The sequence below is a fragment of the Juglans regia genome, chromosome 9 (assembly GCF_001411555.2).
Source record: "Juglans regia cultivar Chandler chromosome 9, Walnut 2.0, whole genome shotgun sequence".
NCBI classification, from domain to species: Eukaryota; Viridiplantae; Streptophyta; class Magnoliopsida; order Fagales; family Juglandaceae; genus Juglans; species Juglans regia.
The window spans coordinates 16142652-16165325 of record NC_049909.1 but is presented as its reverse complement, the minus strand read 5'-3'; the positions used below and the strand labels follow the sequence as shown (position 1 = coordinate 16165325).

The window sequence follows — 22674 nt, the reverse complement described above, 5'->3', positions numbered from 1 at the left end:
ATTCATTGATTTGGAACTTAGCACTAGAAAGCTTAGAAAGACCCAAAAAATTTCTTATGCAAAGGAATAATCTTAGGGTCCTACTTCTGTCGTTTATCTTTAATCTTAAATATTATCTAGTATGCACATATGTTATTCCTACCAAACGTGTGCTGTTTCAAATGCCAGGATTAGGCAGGATTAACAAGCAGTATTCTTGGAAAGAAAAACTTGCAGAATTCTCTTTACCACATATATTCCATAATTAACAAACTTGGATCCCCAAATATTCAAGCTTTTGATTAATATATTGTCGAATGCGCCAAACCCAGATCTTATCCCTGATGATTTAGGAAGGCTTTTCCTCTACTTTTTTTCCCTTCATGTCCATGGACAAGGACTTCCAAACAGTTCAAACTTCAAGATTAAATAAATGTTTAAAAAATCTCAATTATTCAAGTCTCTTAATATTAAATTAAGTTTTAAGTTTTGCATGTCGATCATGTCCTACTCATCATCTAAGTGCCCAATCATCTTTTTTCTGCAAGTACAATTTATTCGTCATAAATCATAAGCCTTTTTTCCTCATATGAAAAAAAAAGAAGCAAATTAAAGTGAGTTTAGAAATGTTATAAGACAAACCGGTAGTTGACCTTTGGCTGGGGCATGTGAGAGACGATACTAAATTAAGCATTTTGACTGATCTGAAACATAAAACTTCTTCCTTCCTTCGGTATTCATAATGGGTGTGTTTGAAAGTCGGTGTCTTGAATCTTGATTGATCATAATCGGAATAGAAGAGAGATGGGTTGGCAAGGGTGTCAGGAAGTGGCGAATACGAGGCCTCTCTTCTTGGCCATCTACGCCACTGTTATCGTTGGTGTAGTCTTCTCGTCTTTCTATGTCTTCTCCGCAATATACTCTGCCAACTCTGAAGCTGACCCAAGCACCTCCTGGCTCTCCTCCCGTTCCCCTTCTTTTTCCAGTATGTTCCTATGGCTTTCTCATTTGCTGCTTTCTCCGTACGGTACTGTGTTCATGGATAAATGCTTTTTCTTGCTTTCTGCTATCACATGTATTTGGTGTTAGATGCGCCCATTTGAATCTGAGGGCTGCTTCTACGAATTTATTTGTCAGTTGTTGAAATTTTAAGAGGATAAGATTCTTATTCTCTTGGGCTGAGATCGGTTTTGGAGTTTCAGTTGTGAAACCCATTACAATTGTATACCTCCATATTGGATAATGGATTTAGGACTTCAGCGCGCTTTTGGGTGGCATTGGGATTGTCTGACAAATCTCCCAAGCTTTCGTGTAGGAATTAAAACAATCAATTTTGGACCTTTTTGTTTTCTTCCCCTTAAATTGTTCGTTGGATGTGTATAAAAGCTGAGATCTTAGGATTGATTTCGTAATGGAACCTGTTCTGGAGGGGAGCTAATACTGCCTAAATTGCCATTGTCAAATGTTTTGTTTCTTATTTCCGACATGGTTCGTCAACCTCTCTCTCTCCCTGTCTGTGTGTACCACTCACTTATCTCAATGCGGATTTTCCAGATGGGGATTTTCCTCCTAGAGAACAAGCACCTAATTTTTCTCGACCAACAACTATGGGTACAGACCGTAGAGTACCTGTGTCTACACCAGGGCCTCAAACGATGTGGGTACCACCTGTTTGGGCAGTTCCTCCACGAACTGAGAAAATGCCTCCTTTGAGTACTTTTCGGCTGTCCAAAGAACTGGTTCAGCAGAGGGTCAAAGATAATGTCATCATAGTGACCTTCGGTAACTATGCATTCATGGATTTTATCTTGACTTGGGTTAAGCACTTGACAGATTTGGGGCTCTCTAACTTTCTCGTCGGTAAGCTACTTCTAAATTTCAGCCTTGTATAGTTTTTACCGTTTGCGATTTGTTCAGATAATAAGTCTTTTTATCGAAATCATAACAGTATTTTTGTTTAGAGTGTACTGCTCTTACAGGTTTTTGAAATTGTTGTTTTAGGTGCAATGGATACCAAATTGTTGGAGGCTTTGTATTGGAAAGGCGTTCCTGTTTTTGACATGGGCAGCCATATGAGCACAATAGATGTTGGCTGGGGCTCTCCAACATTTCATAAGATGGGGAGAGAAAAAGTTATTCTGATAGATTCCGTCCTCCCTTTTGGTTATGAGCTGTTGATGTGTGATACAGACATGGTGTGGTTGAAGGTACTTTTTCTGTCTCTTATTTTGTGGTTCCGTTTGGCTAGGACTCCTTTGATTCATCTGAATTAGCCCAGTATTCAGTTTGGCCAGAATAAGTCCACTTTGCTGGTGAAGTTGTTAAGCTATGAGTTCAATCTTTATTTTAAGGTTTCTATGCTTTAATGTTTTTTAGGAAGGATATCCTGTACATTTTGCTTTGCTTTTTTTTTTTTCAGTTTCTTCTCTGTTTGTCTTGAGATCGGTTTGTATTGTTATAAGCAGTATCTTTAATGTCACTTAGTTCCTTCAGAAAATTACTGCAGGTCAAAGTTAGTTTATGTTTTCTGTTATGTTCTTGAAACAGAACCCACTTCCATATCTTGCCCGATTTCCTGGAGCGGATGTCTTAACTTCTAGTGATCAAGTTATTCCAACAGTTGTCGATGACAGGCTAGACATTTGGCAGCAAGGTGAAGTTTGTGTTAAATCAAGATCATGTTATCGTAGGCGTTTCCTGTTTTCACTTCAGGATTCATAATAATCTCCTTTACCTGTTATGCAAGCATGAGCTGTTTGCACCATATGTGGGACTTCTTTGTTGACAATTGTCATGCCTAACACCCTTTTACATATATCCAATGACATAAAACTGTGTCTTCCTGTAAATGACATTGGACAATTGGAAAGAGGTCCACTCCATTTATTCTTTTTTTGTACTAGCATTTAAATCAAAACCCAGCCAACCACTCTGGATGTCTTTCACGCCATTTTAGGATGGATTGGCAAGAGTATTAATCTTAATGACATTATAAAGGACAAAATTAGTAGATTATGCTTTTTGCCACAGAAAACATTATAGCTGGTTACTTTTTCACAATTATCTTCTCCATGGTACTTCCAATATATGTACAATCACAATACAATATGTGTCACATGTAGTATAAGGAGTAATTTAGTAAAAATTTGAAGTTCAAACCCTTTCCAGGAATCTCTTAGAATGGCTTACTTGCATTCTTGCCCATTCCTTTGAATTTTAGATGGCAAAAGTCACATATACTCTCTCTCTCTCTCTCTCTCTCTCTCTCTCTCTCTCTCTCATTAGTAGAACAAGTACCAGTCACACTTTCATCTCATTTGCTAATGCAAAAATCATTACTTCAAATAAGTTACTAACTTGGATCTTTATAAACTTTCACCTCTTCAAATTTCATGCCTCAAGTAAGCACTAATACTCACAATATTTTTCTGCATGTTCAACAGTTAGTGGAGCCTACAATATAGGAATATTCCACTGGCGTCCAACAGATTCTGCAAAAAAACTGGCGAAGGAATGGAAAGATATGCTATTAGCCGATGAAAAAATATGGGATCAAAATGGTTTTAACGATATTGTACGCAGGCAGTTAGGACCATCTGTGGATGAGGAAAGTGGACTTGCATATGCGTTTGATGGAAATCTGAAGCTGGGAATCTTGCCAGCAAGTATATTTTGCAGTGGACATACTTATTTTGTCCAGGTAGGGATCCTGGAATCACTCTTTATAGAATGAACATGGTCTCCTCTCTCCCCCTCCCTCTCTCTCCAAATAAATGCAGGACCTTCATTTCCTTTTCTAATTTTTTGAGAGGCAGTTATTGTTGTCAAAGCTTGTAAGAATCTTGGTTGAGAATATTAATATAGTGCAATAAAATGTTATCAAGCATGCCCTAAGCCTTAATCCTATAATGGCAGGCCATGTATCAGCAACTCAGACTGGAGCCATATGCAGTGCATACCACATTTCAGTATGCAGGTACTGAAGGAAAGCGTCACCGGCTGCGGGAAGCCATGGTTTTCTATGATCCACCAGAATACTATAATTCCCCAGGTAATTCTCTACAGGTTGCAAATCTCATCAATTTTTCTTAGTATGCATATGCTTTTATAATCTCATAGTTTCTTTTTTAGAACACTAGTGATATAGCCTTTGAATCTTTGACATTTTATCAAGCCCCAAACCCGTGCTGTGCCTCATTTTTTTTTTTTGATAAGTACCCGTGCTGTGCCTCATAGCAACAGCTATCACAATAATTAGCCATGTTGTAGTTTTTATTGCAGTAGTGCTTTCCCCATCAAGGATGCAGCGGAGTTGGTATAGGCATGCTTTGCTTTTTATGGGGTTTAATCTTGATGACTCGACCAATATCCAAATGGAATATGTAACAAGTACCGTCCTCCCTGTCTTGGCCCCACTGTAACAGGTCTGGTGCACCCTTAAGAAGGGGCGACAGATCGGTTTTTCAGGGCCTATTCATGTTGGATTTGGGACATTGAAAGGCTTTTTCTCTCATCATTTCCCATGCTGTTTAGACATTTTATTAAAAGGATGGGTTAGAAAACTTTTTTTTTTATTGGTAAACAAAATTTTATTGATCATAAGAATAGGCAGAAGCCTAGGTATATGGGACATATACAAGAGCATCGCCTGAGCGTGTTAGTTCAACAGGTTAGAAAACTATGTTAGCAGCTAAGTTTTTTTTTTGGGTGTGTAACACCAAATAAGTGAGCTACATCGTGATTTAAAACAGGAAAAAAGATGAGAGAGCACTTTGTCTGCACTCCCTTCTCTGTCTCATCTGGTAACACACAATTCTACTCTGCAAGGAGTGGGGTGTTGTTAAGTAGGAGAATGGAAATAACAAGACAGTACTTATTAAAAAATAAAATGGAAGAGAATGACAATAACAAGGAATTGGTCCGATTTTGCTTAAACTATTCAGTGGCTTTCCCTCTTCCATTGTATAGCTAGAATACTAGGAGACCAGCTCTCCTCTAAAGAAGCCCTTTTTGCCCTTCATTGTTTTTGGGATGCATTAGTTTTATTTCCGAGGACTGCTCTCTTACTCATAGGTGTAGGTATTGTACACATGCACCCGAACTTCTTTTTATCATTGCTGATCTCCCATCCTAACCAAATGATGCCCATTCCCATTACATATATATCCCTAGTCAATGACCAAGTTTGCACCAAACTGACAACTGGAAAAGCACATTTGAATAAATGGGCACATGTTCTAGTGTACCTATAGTTAATGAAGTGATGCATGCATCCTTTATCTCGGAATGCTGGATAAATATCACGTTATCATTGAAGTGTTTTTTCTTTGTGAAAAATTTGCAGGAGGTTTCTTGTCGTTTAGGCCATCCATTCCAAAGAGCCTGTTACTAGATGGGGAACATAATATCGAATCACACTTTTCTCTAGTTAATTACCAAGTATGTATGTGTGGTAACCTAATCTAACCAAAACCTTCCATTTGTTTGGATATTGCAATATTGCATCTCATACATTTTTTTTAACGACTCTTTCAGATGAAACAAATAAGGACAGCACTTGCCATTGCTTCATTGTTGAATCGTACACTGGTGAGAACAAGTAAAACTTTGAGACATATTTCATGTTTTATGGTAGTCTTTATTACTCTGATAGATTAGTTGCATTAGTGCATATGGAATTGGAAGTATTTTGTCCTTCATAATCATTACCGTAGTCGCCCATTCACTCCAAAGAGACAGAAAATTGAGTCCCACAAAATTCTAACCACATTGCTGTGGAGCAACAGATGATCAGTAGTTTCTTTTAAGAATCTGAACTTGCCATAAATGCATCTTATGACAGCAATACAATGCGTAATATTTCCTTTCAAGAAATAGGGAATTCAAAACTTCCACTAAAGACTTCCAATTATGCTTTTAATTTATTTTATTGTGAAGTGCAATCAAATTGATAATTTGACATGAATCTAAACTGTATGTAATAAGTTTGTTTTATATCATGTCACTTGCATTATGCTTTTAGAACAGCGTGGTAAAATGATGGAAAGCATGTTGGAATGGACTTTATGAACAACTTGAGCATCCAAAGAGGAAAACTGGAAGGAGCCTATACTTCCATAAGTTAGCATGTGTGATTAATCATGGTTTATTTTAGTTTCTGTTTTGCATCTTAACTCAATACGTTTGCTTTGTTAGTCTTTTAAGCTATTTGTTTTTTTTTTTATAGGTAAAAGTAAATTTTATTGATATAACGATAGTAACAGAGTATACTAGAAGTATACAAAACAGCTCATGAAACCTAATTACATCTAGGTACTAGTGAGAGATACAAGCAGGTCATGAAAATTGTCCGTATTACAAATAATAGCGGAAGCCCAAGAAAATAAAGTATTGTAGAAGAATCGCTTCAGCTCCTCCAAAGAACGCTCCATGTCTTCAAAGCACCTCTTATTCCTCTCTAGCCACATGCACCACATAATGCACTGAGGGATCATTCTCCACACAGCAGCTATACGTGGATTCCCCCTGATTCCTGTCCAACACCTCAGATTATCTCTAACTATTTTGGCATAGCCCAAGCCACCCCTGTCCTATTGAGGATCTCATTCCACAAACACTTTGCCACCTCATAATGTAACAAAAGATGATCCACTAATTCCCCATCACTCTTGCACAAGAAGCACCAATCTGCTATGATAACACCACGTTTTGTCAAATTATCAGACGTGAGGATCCACCCAAGAGATGCAGCCCATACAAAGAAAGCAATCTTAGACAGTACTTTACATTGCCAAAGGGCCTTCCAAGGAAAATTATGATCATTAGAAACTCCCAAGAGGGCCTTGTAGAAAGAGCGCACCGAAAATTTGTTATTCCCATTCAAAATCCAGATCATTTTATCCTCCGTCCCACTGCCCATCAATATTGCATATAGCGAGTCAAAATAAATAGCAAGCATATCCAACTCCCAATCATGAGCAACTCTCGAGAATCTTACATCCCAATGGACAACACCATTAGAATTTTTTTTTTTTTTTTTATCAGTAAAAGATAAATATTATATATATGAATGAAATATGCATAACCCTTGTACACAGGAAGTATACATAAGAACTCCTAATTACATTATAAGAACGATAAATTAAAGACAAGAAATCCTGGACATTATTCCCATGTAATACAATAGTGGAAAACCAACAAATTAGAGTGTGGAGAAAAAAACTCTTCAGCTCGATTGTTGTGCGTTCCTTATCTTTAAAGCACCACACATTCCTTTCCGTCCAAATGCACCACATAATACATAACGGAATCATCTTCCACACTGCTGCCACTTGCTGGCAACCTTGCATCTTTGACCAACAACTCAACAAATCCACCACCCTCATAGGCATAACCCAAGCAACATCTACCCTTAGAAAAATCTCATCCCACAACACCTTTGTTAACTCATAGTGCAATAAGAGATGATCCACAAATTCTCCATTCTTCTTGCACATGTAGCACCAATCCAACACTACACATCCTCTCTTCCTCAGGTTGTCTGTGGTCAATATATTTCCAAGAGCAGCACTCCAAACAAAAAAAAACTACTTTAGAGGACACACAAGACCTTCAAATATTTTTCCAGGGGAATGGCGTAATATCAAGTTGTGTTGTCAGGATGCTATAATAAGTCTTAATTGTACATAACTTGTGATTATTAGACCTCCACTTCAAACTATCTCATTGTGCCAAAGGAATCTCTGTGGAATATATAGTAAGCTGAAAAATTTTGAAACAATAGGTAATTCTCAATCATGCAAATCCTTGTTAAAAAGAATATTCCACTGATGCGCACCATGAGAACATAAACTCACGTCTACCACTAAAGCCTCCCTATTCACTGCAATACAATATAAGGCCGGAAAAACATTTTCCAATGCATGGTCTCCACACCATACGTCCCTCCAAAATCTGATTCGAATGCCCTCACCAACTACAAAGCGAATTTAATTTGCAAATCATTGTCATCCCTTCCTTATATACTTCGATAAACCCACATCATACTCCCCTCTCACTTCCTCAGAGTACCAACCACCCCAAGCGACACCATATCTAGCGTCAATAATATCCTTCCACAAAGATCCTCCCTCCAAATGATATCTCCAAAGTCATTTTCCTAATAACGCTTTATTAAAAATTCTCAGTTTACACACCCAAACCCTCATTCACAATTGAGGCACATACAGTCTTTCATCTAACCAAATGGAATTTCTTCTCCTCTCCCATACCTCCTCATAAGAACGCCCTAAAGAGTTTCTCCATTCTATTCATCACCCCTACAAGCATAGGAAACAAAGATAAAAAATAAGTAGGGAAATTAGTGAGACTACTCTTGATAAAAGTGAGGCGACCCCCTTTTGATAAATACATCTGTTTCCAGTCAGCCAACATTTTTTCTATCTTCTCTACTACCCCATCCCATATAGCTCTATTTTTGAAGGTTGCTCCCAGCGGTAGGCCCAAATATTTCATTGGGAAAGAGGATACCTTACAATCCAGAAGGCTTGCTAAGTTGAGGATATTAGGGACCGCACCCACATGAACCATCTCAAACTTGCCCAAATTCACCTTTAACCCTAACACAGCTTCAAAGCAAAGTAACAATGCTCGTAGAGTTTGGATCTGGCTGCTATTCGCTTCACAAAAAACTAATGTATCATCTGCAAAAGGGATGTGTGAAATGATAATAGGGCCACCATAACCATTGCCCACCTGAAAACCCGATAAGAAACCTCCCCCTACAACAGCCTGCACCATCCTACTTAAGGCCTCCATAACTATAACAAAAAGAAGAGGAGATAAAGGATCTCCCTGCCGCAATCCCCACGAACTATAAAAAAAACCATCAGGTGTGCCATTAACCAGAACTAAAAACCGGGTTGTTGAAATACAATGACGCATCCATGCAATCCACCTATCCCCAAAACCATATCTCAAGCACGTATAAGAGAAATTCCCAATTCACATGATCATAAGCCTTCTCCATGTCAAGCTTGCACAAGTACTCTGTAATCCAAGCACTCATTTGCAATGAGTACTGAATCAAGAATTTGTCTCCCACGAATAAATGCATTCTGGGACTTGGAAATAATATGTTCCAACACCGGGCTAAGCCTGTTAGCAAGGACCTTCGATATAATCTTATATACACTACTAACTAGACTTCTAAGCCGAAAGTCTTTAATAATCAAAGCCCCACGTTTCTTGGGAATGATAGCAATAAAGGTCACATTAAGTGATTTTTCAAACTTTTGAAAAGAGTGAAATTCACTGAAAACCTGCATAACGTCACCTTTCACAATGTCCCAACAAGTTTGAAAGAAACCCATTGAAAAACCATCCGGCCCCGGCGCTTTATCCTTTGTCATGCTAGATATGACCTTGTAAATCTCCTCTTCAACAAAAGGTGTCTCCAAAACACTCACACTCTGCAAGTCAATTGCCTCAAAATGCAAGGCATCAAGCTTCTGCCTCCAAGAAACCTATTCTGTGAGAAGGGTCTCATAGAACTGTACTATATGGTTTTCTAGCTCGAGAGAAGAAGATAGCACCTGAGAACTCGATTGCAGTGCCTCGATAGCATTATTTTGCCGATGTGAATTAGCCACTTTGTGAAAGAACTTCGTACACCTATCACCTTTTTCAACCAAAGGGCCCTGGATCTTTGACGCCATGAAGTCTCTTCTGAAAACAAAACCCTCTCCAAGTTTGCCATAACTGTGCCCTTCCACAATAACACCTCCTTCGAGTTTTCACCTAATAACTCTTTATCCTCTTACGTCTTGCAATTCCTCCAACAGTGTAGTCTTCTGATTGTCAATGTGACAAAAAATCTCTAAATTCCACTTCTTCATGTCTTGTTTCAGTGCCTCCAACTTGCTTGCAAGAACATAACTTGGAGTACCAACAAATTGATAAGACCACGAAACATGCACCATCTTTACAAACTCATCTGCTATTAGCCACATTTTTTCAAACTTGAAATACCGGCGCCCCCTGTGCATACTTCCACAATCCAAAAGGATAGAAAAATGATCTGAATTGACTCAAGCTAGTTGTTTCTGTCTTACTTCCGAATATTTAGCTTTCCATGAAGGAGATACAAGGAATCTATCCAATCTCGACCAAGCCCGCCCATTTGACCAAGTGTACTCGCCCCCTACCAAAGGGAGATCCATAAGGTCCAGATCAAATATGAACTCGCTGAATTCTCCCATGGCCAAAGAATGTCGACAATACCTTGATCGCTTACTAGAAAAGCGAATAGTGTTAAAATCTCCCCCCATGCACCATGGCACCTCCCATAAGCCGTACAGACCCGCCAATTCCTCCCACAACCTTCTCTTATCCCTATCCACGTTAGGACCATAGAAGCCTGAAAATGCCCATTCCCATCCATCAACCACATTTTTGAAAAGGGTCACAATTGAGAACTCTCCAATACACTCCTCAATCAACTCAACCACTCTTTTATTCTACATAAGTAACACTCCACCTGAGGTGCCCAAAGAGGCCAGATAAGTCCAACCCACATACGAGCACCCCTATAAACTTCACACAATTTTTCTATCAATAAATCGCAGCTTTGTTTCTTGAAAACACACCACATCACCCTTTCATATCCGCAATATTGATTTAATACGAAGGTGTTTATTGCTATCATTGAGCCCCCGTACATTCCATGATAAAATCTTAGGCTTCATGATAAAACTATATTGCCTCCCTTTCAATCTATCCCTTCCGCCACTCCTTTCTTTCACATCATAATTAATGGAACAAGTTAACTTTTTAAGTTCTCTATCCCGCTTTGAGGCTGACTTCAAATGACTAGCCTCAAGTGCTACGAGTAGAGCCTTAAATTGTTCTTCATAACCTCCAAATGAAATCCCAATGACAGCTTGAATCTCTTCTACTTTCTTAAAAACCCACTTTGACGAACAACTCTCATAATTAACGCTGAGAGTGTACACAGAGTTAGAAAGTCCCCCTCCTTACCCATACTGGCAAAAGTAAAAACAGCCACTTCCGAGTGACACGCTGAATTACCACTAGATCAGCGTGTGGCTTGGAAATTACCACTAGATCAGCCACAACAGCCTCTTTGTCGCTGGAAATCTGGTAAAGCGTGGGAAACACCTGCTTTAGGACCCTTTCACCACACCAAGCATCGTGCCAAAAGTAAACTCTATCACCTATTCAATTGCAAATCTAAAGCACTTGGCGAATCTACCCCATCCCGCTCTAATATTTTTCCACAAGCCCACACCACGAGTCCCTCTAACTTCTTTAGAACACCATCCCCCCATCATACTCCCATATTTGGCATCTATGACTTCTCTCCATAAACCCTCCCCTTCCTTATAGTATCTCCACAACCTTTTCCCTAAAAGTGCTTTATTGAAAGCCATCATATTGCACACCCCCAACCCACCACATTGGATGGGTAAGCAAACTTTATCCCAACCCACAAGATGGAACTTAATGTCTTCCCCCATACCTCCCCATAGAAAATTGCAAAAGATTTTCGCCATATGTGAAGCCACACTTGCAGGTAATGGAAAAGAGAATAACTTTGGACCGGTCGGTCTAATAATCCTCAAATAACAGCCCTTCAATGGGCTGTTGACAAGTAGACTCTCCATTCTAATTTTGATGCGCCTGCACCCCATGTGAAAACTTACACCCACGAACTCATCCTCTCCCCCTCCTCCTCTCTCCTCTCTCTCTTCATTTCCCTCCGATTGCCAAAGTCCTCTCCCCCCCCTCCCGCCTCTCCCTCATCTCCCATCCTCTCGCATGAAACCCACCCTCCTTCGAGACTAGACCTGACCCTCCTCACTCGATTGAAGCCGCTGCCGCCGTTGTTGAGTATTTGTTGAAGCCGTGACACTCAGAGGATGGGAGAACGCCGATGTGGTCCCTCTCTGGTATGCCCTAATTCGTCTATGGTAGCACGAATTTGCTTATATTCCTTTCTTTTCTCTTCAAAATTTTGATTATTTTCTTTTGATTATATCTAATGGTTGAAGTAACACACTGAAAGGTCGGTGAAAGATTGGCTTTCTTATTTTGTTTCTGGGTTTTTTTTTTTTTTTTTCGTTTTTCTTGAATGGGGTGGTGGAGGCCCTGATGACGACAACAATAGGTGGCTGCCATGGCTGAAGCCTCTGTTCAGTGAGAATTTTTTTGTTCAATGCAAGTTACACGCAGATTCCCACAAGAGTGAATGCAATATGTATTGTTTGGATTGCAAGAACGGATTGATTTTGGTTTGATTGTGGGTTGATTTTGGAGAGGAGATGGAGATGATCGACGAAGATGGGGGAGATCGATGACAGAGATGGGCGATGGCAGAGATGCTTGGCGACGACGGTAGGAGAAGACGAAAGGATTGAGAACATGGAATGTGAGGGTCTGGGATCATACAGATGAATAATCTAGTGTGATGCACTCCATTGACTTAATGTGAAATAAGTGATGTGTCGAAATTTAATTAGAGGTTGTTTATAGGTCAATAGCAGACCGACCATTCCAAAGCGTTTCTCAAAAAAGAGATAAGAAATAAGTAGGAAGGTTAGAAAGAGTGCTCTTGATAAGAGTCAAACGACCACCTTTAGACAAATATATCCGTTTCCACCCAGCCAATCGTCTTTCCATTCTTTCTAACACACCATCCCAAATGGTTTTTGTCTTGAAAGCAGCCCCCAGCGGAAGACCAAGATATTTCAAAGGCAGCGAAGCAACCTTGCAGCCCAAAATATTCGCCAATCCTTGGATATTATGCACATTACCCACGAGAACCATTTCAGAGTTTGATAGATTTACCTTCAATCCTGACACCGCTTCAAAACAAAGTAGTACAGCCCTCAAATACTGCAAATTGTCACTGTGCGGCTCGCAAAACAAAAGTGTGTCATCAGCAAAAAGAAGGTGTGATATGGAAACCCCACCCACTGAAAAACCAGCAAGGAAACCTCCATTCATCGCCGCACTCAACATACGACTCAGTGCTTCCATAACAACAACAAATAACAAAGGGGATAGTGGGTCCCCTTGTCGTAGGCCCCTAGAGCTGTTAAAGAAAAGTCATGAGTTTTAATCTGAAGACTGAAGAGTCACATGACTTTTTGATTGTTCCTGTGCACTGCAGGACAGATTTAAAACCATTGGCTTATCCCTGAATTAATGGTTGCGATAGCATTTTTGCTTGGGCAGCAACGCATTATTTTATTCAATTACTTACCAAAATTGTAACAACAAATCTTGTAGAATCATTGGATGGAATTTCGGCCAATGTTTGTTGCTTTTCCTTTACCTTTCTTTTATCAATTGAGTTTGGGTGCTCTTATTAATTGGTTAGCTTGCTCTAGATCTCTAATGTCCCTTAAGGTTGTTTATTCCATAAATCATATACGGTTGCATCACCAATTTAAGTTAGAGAAATGATTTGTTCCTAGTATGTGCAAGCCCCACACACTCCTTTTGAAAGAAGTGGGCAAATCTGAGGCCCACATGATAAATCTACTTTTTAATGGTGGGCCCCACATTTTTTTTCAAAGAGAATGCGTGGGACTTGCACACTCTAGGACTGTATCTAGATAGTTTTCCTGTCCATATTGTGTATTTTGTTTCATTCACCCAGCTACTAATAAAATTGTGCTACCATTGATTGATAGAACGAGAACCTCCATGAGAATAAAAGGAGCCCAATAAGAATGTGGGTTTGGGTAGTGAGCAAAATATGCATACGATCATGTAGGACAAAAATTTGACCCTAGATAAAGCTTAATGCTAACCCCAAGAGGTTGGCCTAAGTGATGAAGGCCTTGGTCTTGGGGTTTCACTCCCTTCAAGGTCCAAGGTTCAACACATCATGGGTGCAAACAATCCTTTGGGGCCAACCCCCTGGTGAAAAGCTAGCGATTTAACCAGTTCTGTGTACGGAAACTTCCGAGGGTGTGGTGCTCGAGACCGGAGTTTACTCTGCAAGAGTGAGTTTGAAAGGCCCTGCCTTGGAGAGGTTTCCCGACATATATATATATAAAAAAATAAAAATAAAAAAAAGAAGAAGCTTAATGGTGTAAATACATTCCTTGTAGGGAGCGCATATATTCCAGATTTATATATATGTCCAATAATATGCATGGGTGTCCATAATGACTAGCAAGCAGACATGCACTCATGTACATATTAGAAGAGTCTACTGCACAGAATCATGTGACTGACCGCAAATAACTGAGGTCTAAGTTTTGTTGAGTTGATTGATTTTACAATTTTCAATTCACATGCTAGGATCACTTATAGTGAATCTTTTGGTTTCCTTTTTAACCTCGGAAGTGAAGTGAAGGAAAAAATGTCTATGGAATCTGAATGGGGATGGTCAGCCAGCTGGCAAGTGAGAAGTATTATTGATAGATTATAACGGGAATGCCTCATGGAATAATTTTCCTTGAGCAATTAGTCATTTTGAGAGTGATCCACTAAATCTATCCTCAAAATTTACCTGTCAACATAGGGCCAAGATGATTTACTTTGTTTATATTTACATGCTGACTGGTATCGTAGAAGTTAGTAGATGTCAATCTGGTTGAGTTTCTTGTTCACTAAATTACATTGAAGTAGACATCATATTTGCTGTTAATTGAAGTTTATCTTTGATCTCTGTTTTGTGCATTTATTGTGTGATTTTTAGGTCATGCCTCCACTATGGTGCAGGTTGGATAGACTGTGGTTTGCACACCCTGGAATATTGCAGGGTTCTATGACCAGACAACCTTTTGTCTGCCCTCTAGACCATGTATTTGAGGTATTTTCGTTATGTTGAAGATTATGATTACAGTTCTTTGTTGGAAGATTCTGTTGTTATTCTTTGATATTGAAGCAGAAAATCTACCAGATTTCACACACTACCCATGAATTAAAAAAGTGATGGATGTCATGGCTTTTACAGCTAGAGTTTATCTTTCTTATTTTAAGCATAATTACTTTCGAGGGTCTTTGGATTTAGAATTAATGCATAGGTTTATACTGAGGACAATATCTGATCCAAACATTTTGATTTTACCCAGGATATGGTGTTTGAGTAGAACAGCCAGCAATTTGTCCTGTCTGATAACAATTTTTCTGTATGCCCTCTTTTCTGCCTATCCTAGCGAAAAGTGGTGTAAGAAGCTAATCACTTGGAAATAAGGATGACTGAAGGTTGTAAATTGTAATGAAATACTCTTTGGGGTTCATCTTAGAAGAAAATATCAGGACTTTCTGTCTTTTATAATTGTCAGCTGGCAAGCAATTGAGAAGTCACAAAGAAATGTCATTTGGGGTGGGAAATAGGAGAAGTTGGAATCAAATATAGTTGAAGCAAATAAATGGTTTTGGCTAAAGTTCAGAAACCTAACCAATCCAGTGTTTATTTGTCAATTAAGAGAGCTATTTCGTAGCAAATTTCCTATAGATTTTGTAAATCATAGATAGCAATGATAAGGGATTTCAATGTCCATGTCAACTTTGTTTTTATTTGCTGTCTGCTTTCTAATGCAAAGGAATATGCACTGCATGCAGGTAAATGTCATGTTGAAAGAAATGCCGGATGAGGAATTTGGTCCTGGGATCGATATTAGGGAGTACACTTTCCTTGACAATCCATCAATGCCGAAACAGGTAAATTAGAATGAGTTATATTAAAATCATCAGGTCACTTTTTCTTGACCTGTCACTTAATGCAGACCATCTTCTCTCTTGCTGCTTGTTATAGGTGAAAGAGTCATGGCTTGATGTTCAGCTTTGTCAAGAAGGAACCCGAGATTGTCGTGCATCTAATGATACCAGCTCGCCAGGCATAATCAGATTTCCAAAGCACAGCAATGAAGAAACGGTATTCTAGATTTCTATACAAATTATTACTGGATTAAAACCAACTCCAAACTCTTTAATCGTTTTTTTCTATATCAAAGAGGACTCTACCCCAATTTTTATCATATGCCCTCACTTGTGACAGAAGAATTCCGTTTATAGAGAGTTCGGGGGTTACAAAAAAATCAGAACCAAACTCTAAAACACATCCTCAGCTAAACCTATACATCAAATGCCATTAACTAAACAGACTTTATACAAACCTATTTTATACATAAATAAAACCATACAAAAGTTATTTACATTTTCACCATGCATAAAAATCCTCTTGTTACCCTTGGAATACACCTTGTATCAAGGTACCGAGTTGGAACACCTCTAGCTCCATGTTTTGCAAAAAAAATAGCCACATAATTTACTTCCCTATATAGATGAGGTACTCTAACACGTACTATCTGCAACAGCACCAAAATTTCCACCAAATATCTTGTAATACCTTGTGATACCACATATATAGATGAGGTACTCTAACACGTGCAATCTGCAACAGCACCAAAATTTCCTCCCAAATATCTTGTAATACCACATATTGTAAAGCTTTACCTTGTAACCAATCAACAATCATTTTGGAATCAGACTCTAGCTGCACAGAAAACAACCTCCACTGCATACACAACAGTAAGCCATCTCGGACAGCCTGCAACTCGGCTCTTGTATTAGTACCTGTGCCATAACTTGCAGAAAAACCAGATACAAAATTACCTTCATCTCTGATAACCCCTCCACCACCACAACTCCCCAGGTTTCCAAATGAACTTCCATCCATGCATAGCTTCTGTGCGGGACTTAACATCATGATGTTGTCGATTTGATAGTTCTCTTTTCTTACTAGGGGCTTAAATTTATGGTGACTTGGTCATGACTGAAATAAAAGATATTCCATTGCCTGTTTTCTAGTACTTTCAAATCATTTAGATGTGAAAACATTTGATGAATATCAATGACATGAATATTTCATATATGCATTTGTTTGAATGTCATTGAGCATTAGCTTCGCACTGTCTTCCCTTAAGAAGGGGAAGAGGGTAAAGTCATGGGTTCAAGACCTATTGTGTATAACTTATCAAAATAAGTGTCTAGCGTTCTAATAGATTATTTATATATAATGATTGTGTGTGGATGGATATGCGTGTGTATGTCCATTCTTGGTTTTCTGGAAAAATGAACACCTTCATGAAATAAGTCTGGAGACTCTTTGGGTAATAACTTCTATTGGACCGGTATTGTGTGATCTTGACACAATATCATTTCTATCTTTTGCAATGCTCATCCCCTCAATATCTTACTGAATATGTGAGATTTTACTTGTATCATACAGTTCAAGGCAATATTCTCCTCATTCAAAGATGTGAAAGTCATTCAGTTCTCTTCAATGCAAGATGCATTCCTAGGCTTCAGTGACAAGGCAAGTTTTTTTTTTTTTTAATCTCTTTGTCCTCGTGTAATTGTTTTAACATTGAAGGTAGCATTGAAAAACTGCACTTTCGTATAATGTACTGATAGAATGTTAGTCTTTATTCAGACAAGGGAACAGAGATTCAGGAATCGTGTGAAACGGTATGTCGGTATATGGTGTTGTGTGGATCATCACACTCCGGGACACATTTATTATGATATGTACTGGGATGAGAAACCCGGTTGGAAACCAATACCACCTAAAACTCCAGAAGATGATCACCCACCTTTGTGAGGCTCAACCTCATGCTTATGTTGGTGAGATACTGCAAGAGCAAGGGAGACAGAAAGAGCATCCAGAGCTAGTTTAGTTCCCTAACAAATGGTTGAAACCGAAGCGGCTATTCACATTTTCATAAGGCAAAAGAGGTTGTATCCAAATCAAAAATCTCATTTTAATACATAGAAATGAGTTGGAATGTACATTCTGTTACAATAGAAAATTTATCATTTGTAAGAAGTTTTCATCAGTGAAAAAAGAAACGGAAGCTAATAATGATTCCAGGGGGGGAGTAATATTTCAAATGCTTGTTCTCATTAATGTTATGAACTAATTGGTTTTGATTAATTACTATCATGCTGGACATGTTTTTCTCCTGTTTCTCTCTGAGCCATGGTCATGTCCACTTTCTCTTCAATTTTTTGTTTTGGTTATGGCTAAAAAATTGGAATATATCCTCTTTTTTGAGCATTGAGTTATAAAAGTAATGAATGTTGTTCCAGTGAAATAGCAACGATTTAATATAAAAGTAGAAATAAAGATAAAGAATTCGATGTGGTAGAACACTTGCGGAATTCTAGTGTAAAAAAATAATTATGCCAAGACATTTTGATGGGAATTTGGCACTAAACTTGACACTTCCGAAGTTGCATTCCGAGTTCAAGTAAGGCAAAGTGCTACACACACAGAGATTTCATAAAAATAAATTTGTAAATTGATGCGGTGTGAAATTATTTTTGTGTAATCTCTTTATGATTAGAATATTTTTCATTAGATTAATTTTACAATAAAAGTAATTTTACAATATGATGTACTATATTAAATCTTGTCAGTTTGTGAATTTAATTTTATATAGTCATTTTATGGTTAAAGTGTTTTTTTAAAGTATTAAAAATTATATATATAAGCCTCACACTCCTGCACACTACTTAAAAGTATGTGAATTTATTCTTTTACCCTCATGTTTCATGAAATATGAAATATGAAAATAATAAAATAAAATTACATATTTTTTAAATGGTGTACAGAGTGTGAGGCTTACGAATAGCATTACTCTTTTTTGTAAAGTAAAAGAGAGTTTCTGAACATAAGAGTCGACTCAATAACAGCGAAGGCACGAACAGTCAATTTCATTGAAAGACCTTCACGGGCTTCATCGACTGGTATTGAGTAAACACTTGGATAACATGCATAACCAATAAAGGGCATGCGCAGTCGGGCAGTCAAGGCCAACATAACAGGCACATTCCTGCATCAGTTTTTTTTCTTCTGCATCAGGCCAACAAAACAAACATCAAACACCTTCCTGCATCTGTTTTGTCTTCAGAGAACCTTTCGTTGCCCTACTAACAATGTTCATCAGCAACACGTATATCCCATCTTACCCAACATCTCCTCTCTTCTTATCCCAAAAGCTAACATTTTGTTCTGGCTTCGTTCATCTTATTTTTCTTCTGCTTTGCAACCGTTTGAAGAAACGTCGCAAAGAGATCGACGCGTACAAGATGCTCGCTTTTTCAGAGTTCTTGATTTCATTAAATCCTCCACTGTAGTACCTAACATTGTAACTGCCTGTATTGGCCATTGCATTGCTCTAAAGACAGGTTCTCTTGCTCACTTGCCCATTTCCACCTCTCTTCTCACTGTGTATTCTAGAGCCAGAGATTTCGGGTCTTCATTGGCTTTGTTTGATGAAATTCATAACCGGGATGTGATCATTTGGAATGCTATGATTACTGCATCCGTTGAAAATGGATGCTCTAGTGCAGCAAATAGTTTTTTTGTGGAGATGACTGAAGAGGGAACCGGGTTTGATTCAACAACTCTATTGGTAGTCACATTGGCTTCATCCCATATGAATAACTTGAGACAAGGAAAAGTTCTTCATGGATTGGGCTTCAAGGCCGGTATGCTTCCCGAGTCTATTCTATCCAATGCACTCACAGACATGTATGCAAAATGCGGTGATTTGAGCTCTTCAGAGTGTGTGTTTTCATGGATGGAGTGTAGAGATATTATCTCATGGAATTCGATTATAAGTGGATGCCTTTATAATAATCGTCCTGAAAAATCCTTAATGTACTTCAAGGAGATGGCTTTTTTTGGAGAACGAGCAGATAGTGTAAGTCTGTCTAGTGCTATTTCCGCATCTTCTTGTCTAGGAGAGCTGATTTTTGGTCAGATCATTCATGGTTGGGGAATTAAACTGGGTTACGAGAACTCCTACATTTCAATTGCCAACTCTCTGATTTCTTTATATACTCACTGTGGAGAGATTGAGGCTGCAGAGACTGTGTTCAAAGAAATGATATACAAGGATGCTGTTTCATGGAATGCAATGATTGAAGGATTTGGCTCAAATGGAAAGATTTCCGAAGCATTTCATCATTTCCATGAAATGCAAATAGCGTGGTCAGTTCAACCCGACAAAGTGACTATAATTACCATAATCCCACTTTGTGCAGAAAAAATGCTTTTGAGGGAAGGAAGAACCATTCACGGATTCACCATTCGTAGGCAGATGGGATCAGATTTATCAGTAAAAAACTGCCTCATGAGCATGTATTCGAAATGCAACAGTCTAACAGAGGCTGAGCTCTTGTTCGGTTCAATGATAGAAAGGGACTTGGTGTCATGGAATACAATGATCTCTGGATATTCCCAGAATGGCTATTCTGGAGAAGCTCAAGATTTATTTAAGGAACTCCTCCGTTACAATCCAAAATGCAGCTTGTCAACGCTTTTAGCTATACTCCCTTCCTGTTATTCATATGAGTCTCTCCACTTTGGTAAATCAATTCACTCTTGGCAATTGAAATTGGGATTTTCAGATGATATTCTTGCAGTAAATGCCCTCATGTACATGCATATTCATTGTGGAGACATGAAAGCTGCTTTCTCATTGTTGCAGAGAAATTTTGTAGCAGCGGATATTGCTTCTTGGAACACTGTAATTGCTGGCTGCACACAGAGAGGCCATTTCCAAGAGGCTTTAAACACTTTCAGTTTAATGAGGCAGGAAACCAATGTCGGCCATGATTCTGTTACTCTTGTTAATGTCATATCAGCTTGTGGGAATCTAGAGCTGGTTTCTGAAGGGAAATCTCTTCATGGGCTTGCTCTCAAATCTTTAATGGGATCAGATACCCGTGTGCAGAATGCATTAATTAGTATGTATGGCAGATGTGGGGATACTGACAGTGCAAGATCAGTGTTTGATGCCTGTTCAAATCGCAATTTATGTTCATGCAATTGTATGATCTCTGCTTTTTCTCAAAACAAGGATGCTAGAAGAGCACTGGAATTATTCTGTGCTCTGGAATATGAACCTGATGAGATCACCTTTGTTGGAATTCTCTCAGCTTGTACCCAACTTGGAGTTCTAAGATATGGAAAGGAAATTCATGGTCATGTGTTACGACTTGGATTTCAAGAGAATCCTTTTATTTCTGCGACTCTTCTGGATATGTACAGCAACTGTGGAAGATTGGACATTTCAATCCAAATATTTAAAAATACACAGGAAAAGTCTGTAGCAGCTTGGAATTCCATGATTTCTGCATATGGATATCATGGTAATGGTAAGAAAGCAATTGAAACGTTCCAAGAAATGATCAAGGAGGGAACTGTGGCGACCAAAAGCACATTTATAAGCCTACTATCAGCCTGCAGCCACTCCGGGCTTCTCGATGAAGGCATCTGGTATTATGATCATATGTTCGAGGAATATGGAGTGGAACCTCTCACTGAGCATCACATCTGCATGGTTGATATGCTGGGTCGATCGGGTAAGCTCCATGAGGCTTATGAATTTATTAAGCAAATGCAAACCCAACCTAAACCAGGTGTTTGGGGGGCTCTGCTTAGTGCTTGCTACTATCATGGAGATCTTGAGATGGGAAGAGAAGTAGCAAAACTTCTTTTTGAATTGGAGCCTGAAAATGTTGGGTATTACATTTCATTGTCGAATATGTATGTTTCTGCTGGAAGCTGGAAAGACGCTGTGGAGTTGAGAAATACAGTTGAGGCTCAACGGTTAAAGAAGCCAGCAGGTTACAGTCTTCTTGATGTTGGTTTATGGTGATTAGTCATCAACAATTCCAAGTTCTAACTTCGTGGCTTTTTCTTTTAAATCTTTTTCCCTTTTTAATCTTTTGTTGTAAAGAAAAGAACAAACTAATTGATGTATCATCTTGAAAAATTACATCTTTGCTACACTAAGAATGTCGTGTAAGATGAATAAACACGGTAAAATTTAAAGACAAAAAACAAAAAAAAAATACCAACCCATTTGCCTGCCAAGTGTCATGACTTTAGATATTATAAAAAAAATTATTTTATTCTCAAACCAGTATAGAGAGCACATCATTTACATAACTTAAATAGGGACATTTTGATTTATAAAATTTAAAATTTAACTTACAAATCAAGTTATGTGGTGTAAATATTTTATTAAATGTATTTTATACACCGACTTAATATTAAAATTTTTAATATAAAAATTAAGAATTATATTGCGTGGCATGGGCTTTCAAAACACTTGCCAACATTTAAAAAAAAAACGATAGATTGATAATTATTTTTACAATTATTAATACAACTATATTTTAAATAAAATAATATTTTTATAAAATAATCTATAAAAATAACATCTTTTTATATAAACACTTTCGTTTTAAAACATAAAGATTACACAAGTCTTTAGTCTAGTTTGTTTTTGTAGATAAAATAAAATGAGGTGAGTTAAAATTAAAATTAAAAGTTGAATAAAATATTGTTAGAATAAATTTTTTTAATATTATTTTTATTTTAAAATTTAAAAAAATTAAATTTTTTATTTTATTTTGTGTGAGACTTTGAAGAAAAATTATATTCATCATTCTTACAGACCATATTTTTTATTATTTTATTTTATTTTATTCTCTTACCAAATATGTATTATATGAACGATGAGTAAAAAAATTCAATAAATTTATGAAGAGTAATACCAAAAAAATTAAAAAATTAAAATATATATATATATATATATATATATATATATATATATATATATAGTGTGTGTGGCG

At 37.9% G+C, this 22674-nt stretch overlaps 2 protein-coding genes across 2 annotated transcripts; both read left to right on the top strand.

Annotated features, from left to right (window-relative positions):
- The first annotated feature begins 667 nt into the window (after positions 1-667).
- LOC108991574 (arabinosyltransferase XEG113) lies at positions 668-17989 on the top strand. Its single transcript, XM_018965892.2, has 13 exons — positions 668-964; positions 1534-1839; positions 1981-2186; positions 2527-2632; positions 3423-3679; positions 3895-4030; positions 5324-5418; positions 5515-5568; positions 14714-14827; positions 15583-15681; positions 15776-15895; positions 17252-17338; positions 17456-17989. The coding sequence occupies exons 1-13, from the start codon at positions 784-786 to the stop codon at positions 17621-17623; spliced, it is 1929 nt and encodes a 642-aa protein (XP_018821437.1). The 5' UTR covers positions 668-783; the 3' UTR covers positions 17624-17989.
- A 742-nt stretch (positions 17990-18731) lies between these two features.
- On the top strand, positions 18732-21851 carry LOC108991558 (pentatricopeptide repeat-containing protein At4g19220, mitochondrial). Its single transcript, XM_018965865.2, has one exon. It carries the CDS (start codon positions 18816-18818, stop codon positions 21690-21692), a length of 2877 nt encoding a protein of 958 aa, XP_018821410.1. The 5' UTR covers positions 18732-18815; the 3' UTR covers positions 21693-21851.
- Positions 21852-22674: the final 823 nt, after the last annotated feature.

Bases quoted from the DNA above. Each gene is read 5' to 3' on its own strand.
- LOC108991574 (XM_018965892.2), top strand. From the start codon at position 784: ATGGGTTGGCAAGGGTGTCAGGAAGTGGCGAATACGAGGCCTCTCTTC. The intron at 965-1,533 runs GTATGTTCCTAT...CGGATTTTCCAG, and splicing joins CCGTTCCCCTTCTTTTTCCA to ATGGGGATTTTCCTCCTAGA. The intron at 3,680-3,894 runs GTAGGGATCCTG...CTATAATGGCAG, and splicing joins GACATACTTATTTTGTCCAG to GCCATGTATCAGCAACTCAG.
- LOC108991558 (XM_018965865.2), top strand. From the start codon at position 18,816: ATGCGCAGTCGGGCAGTCAAGGCCAACATAACAGGCACATTCCTGCAT.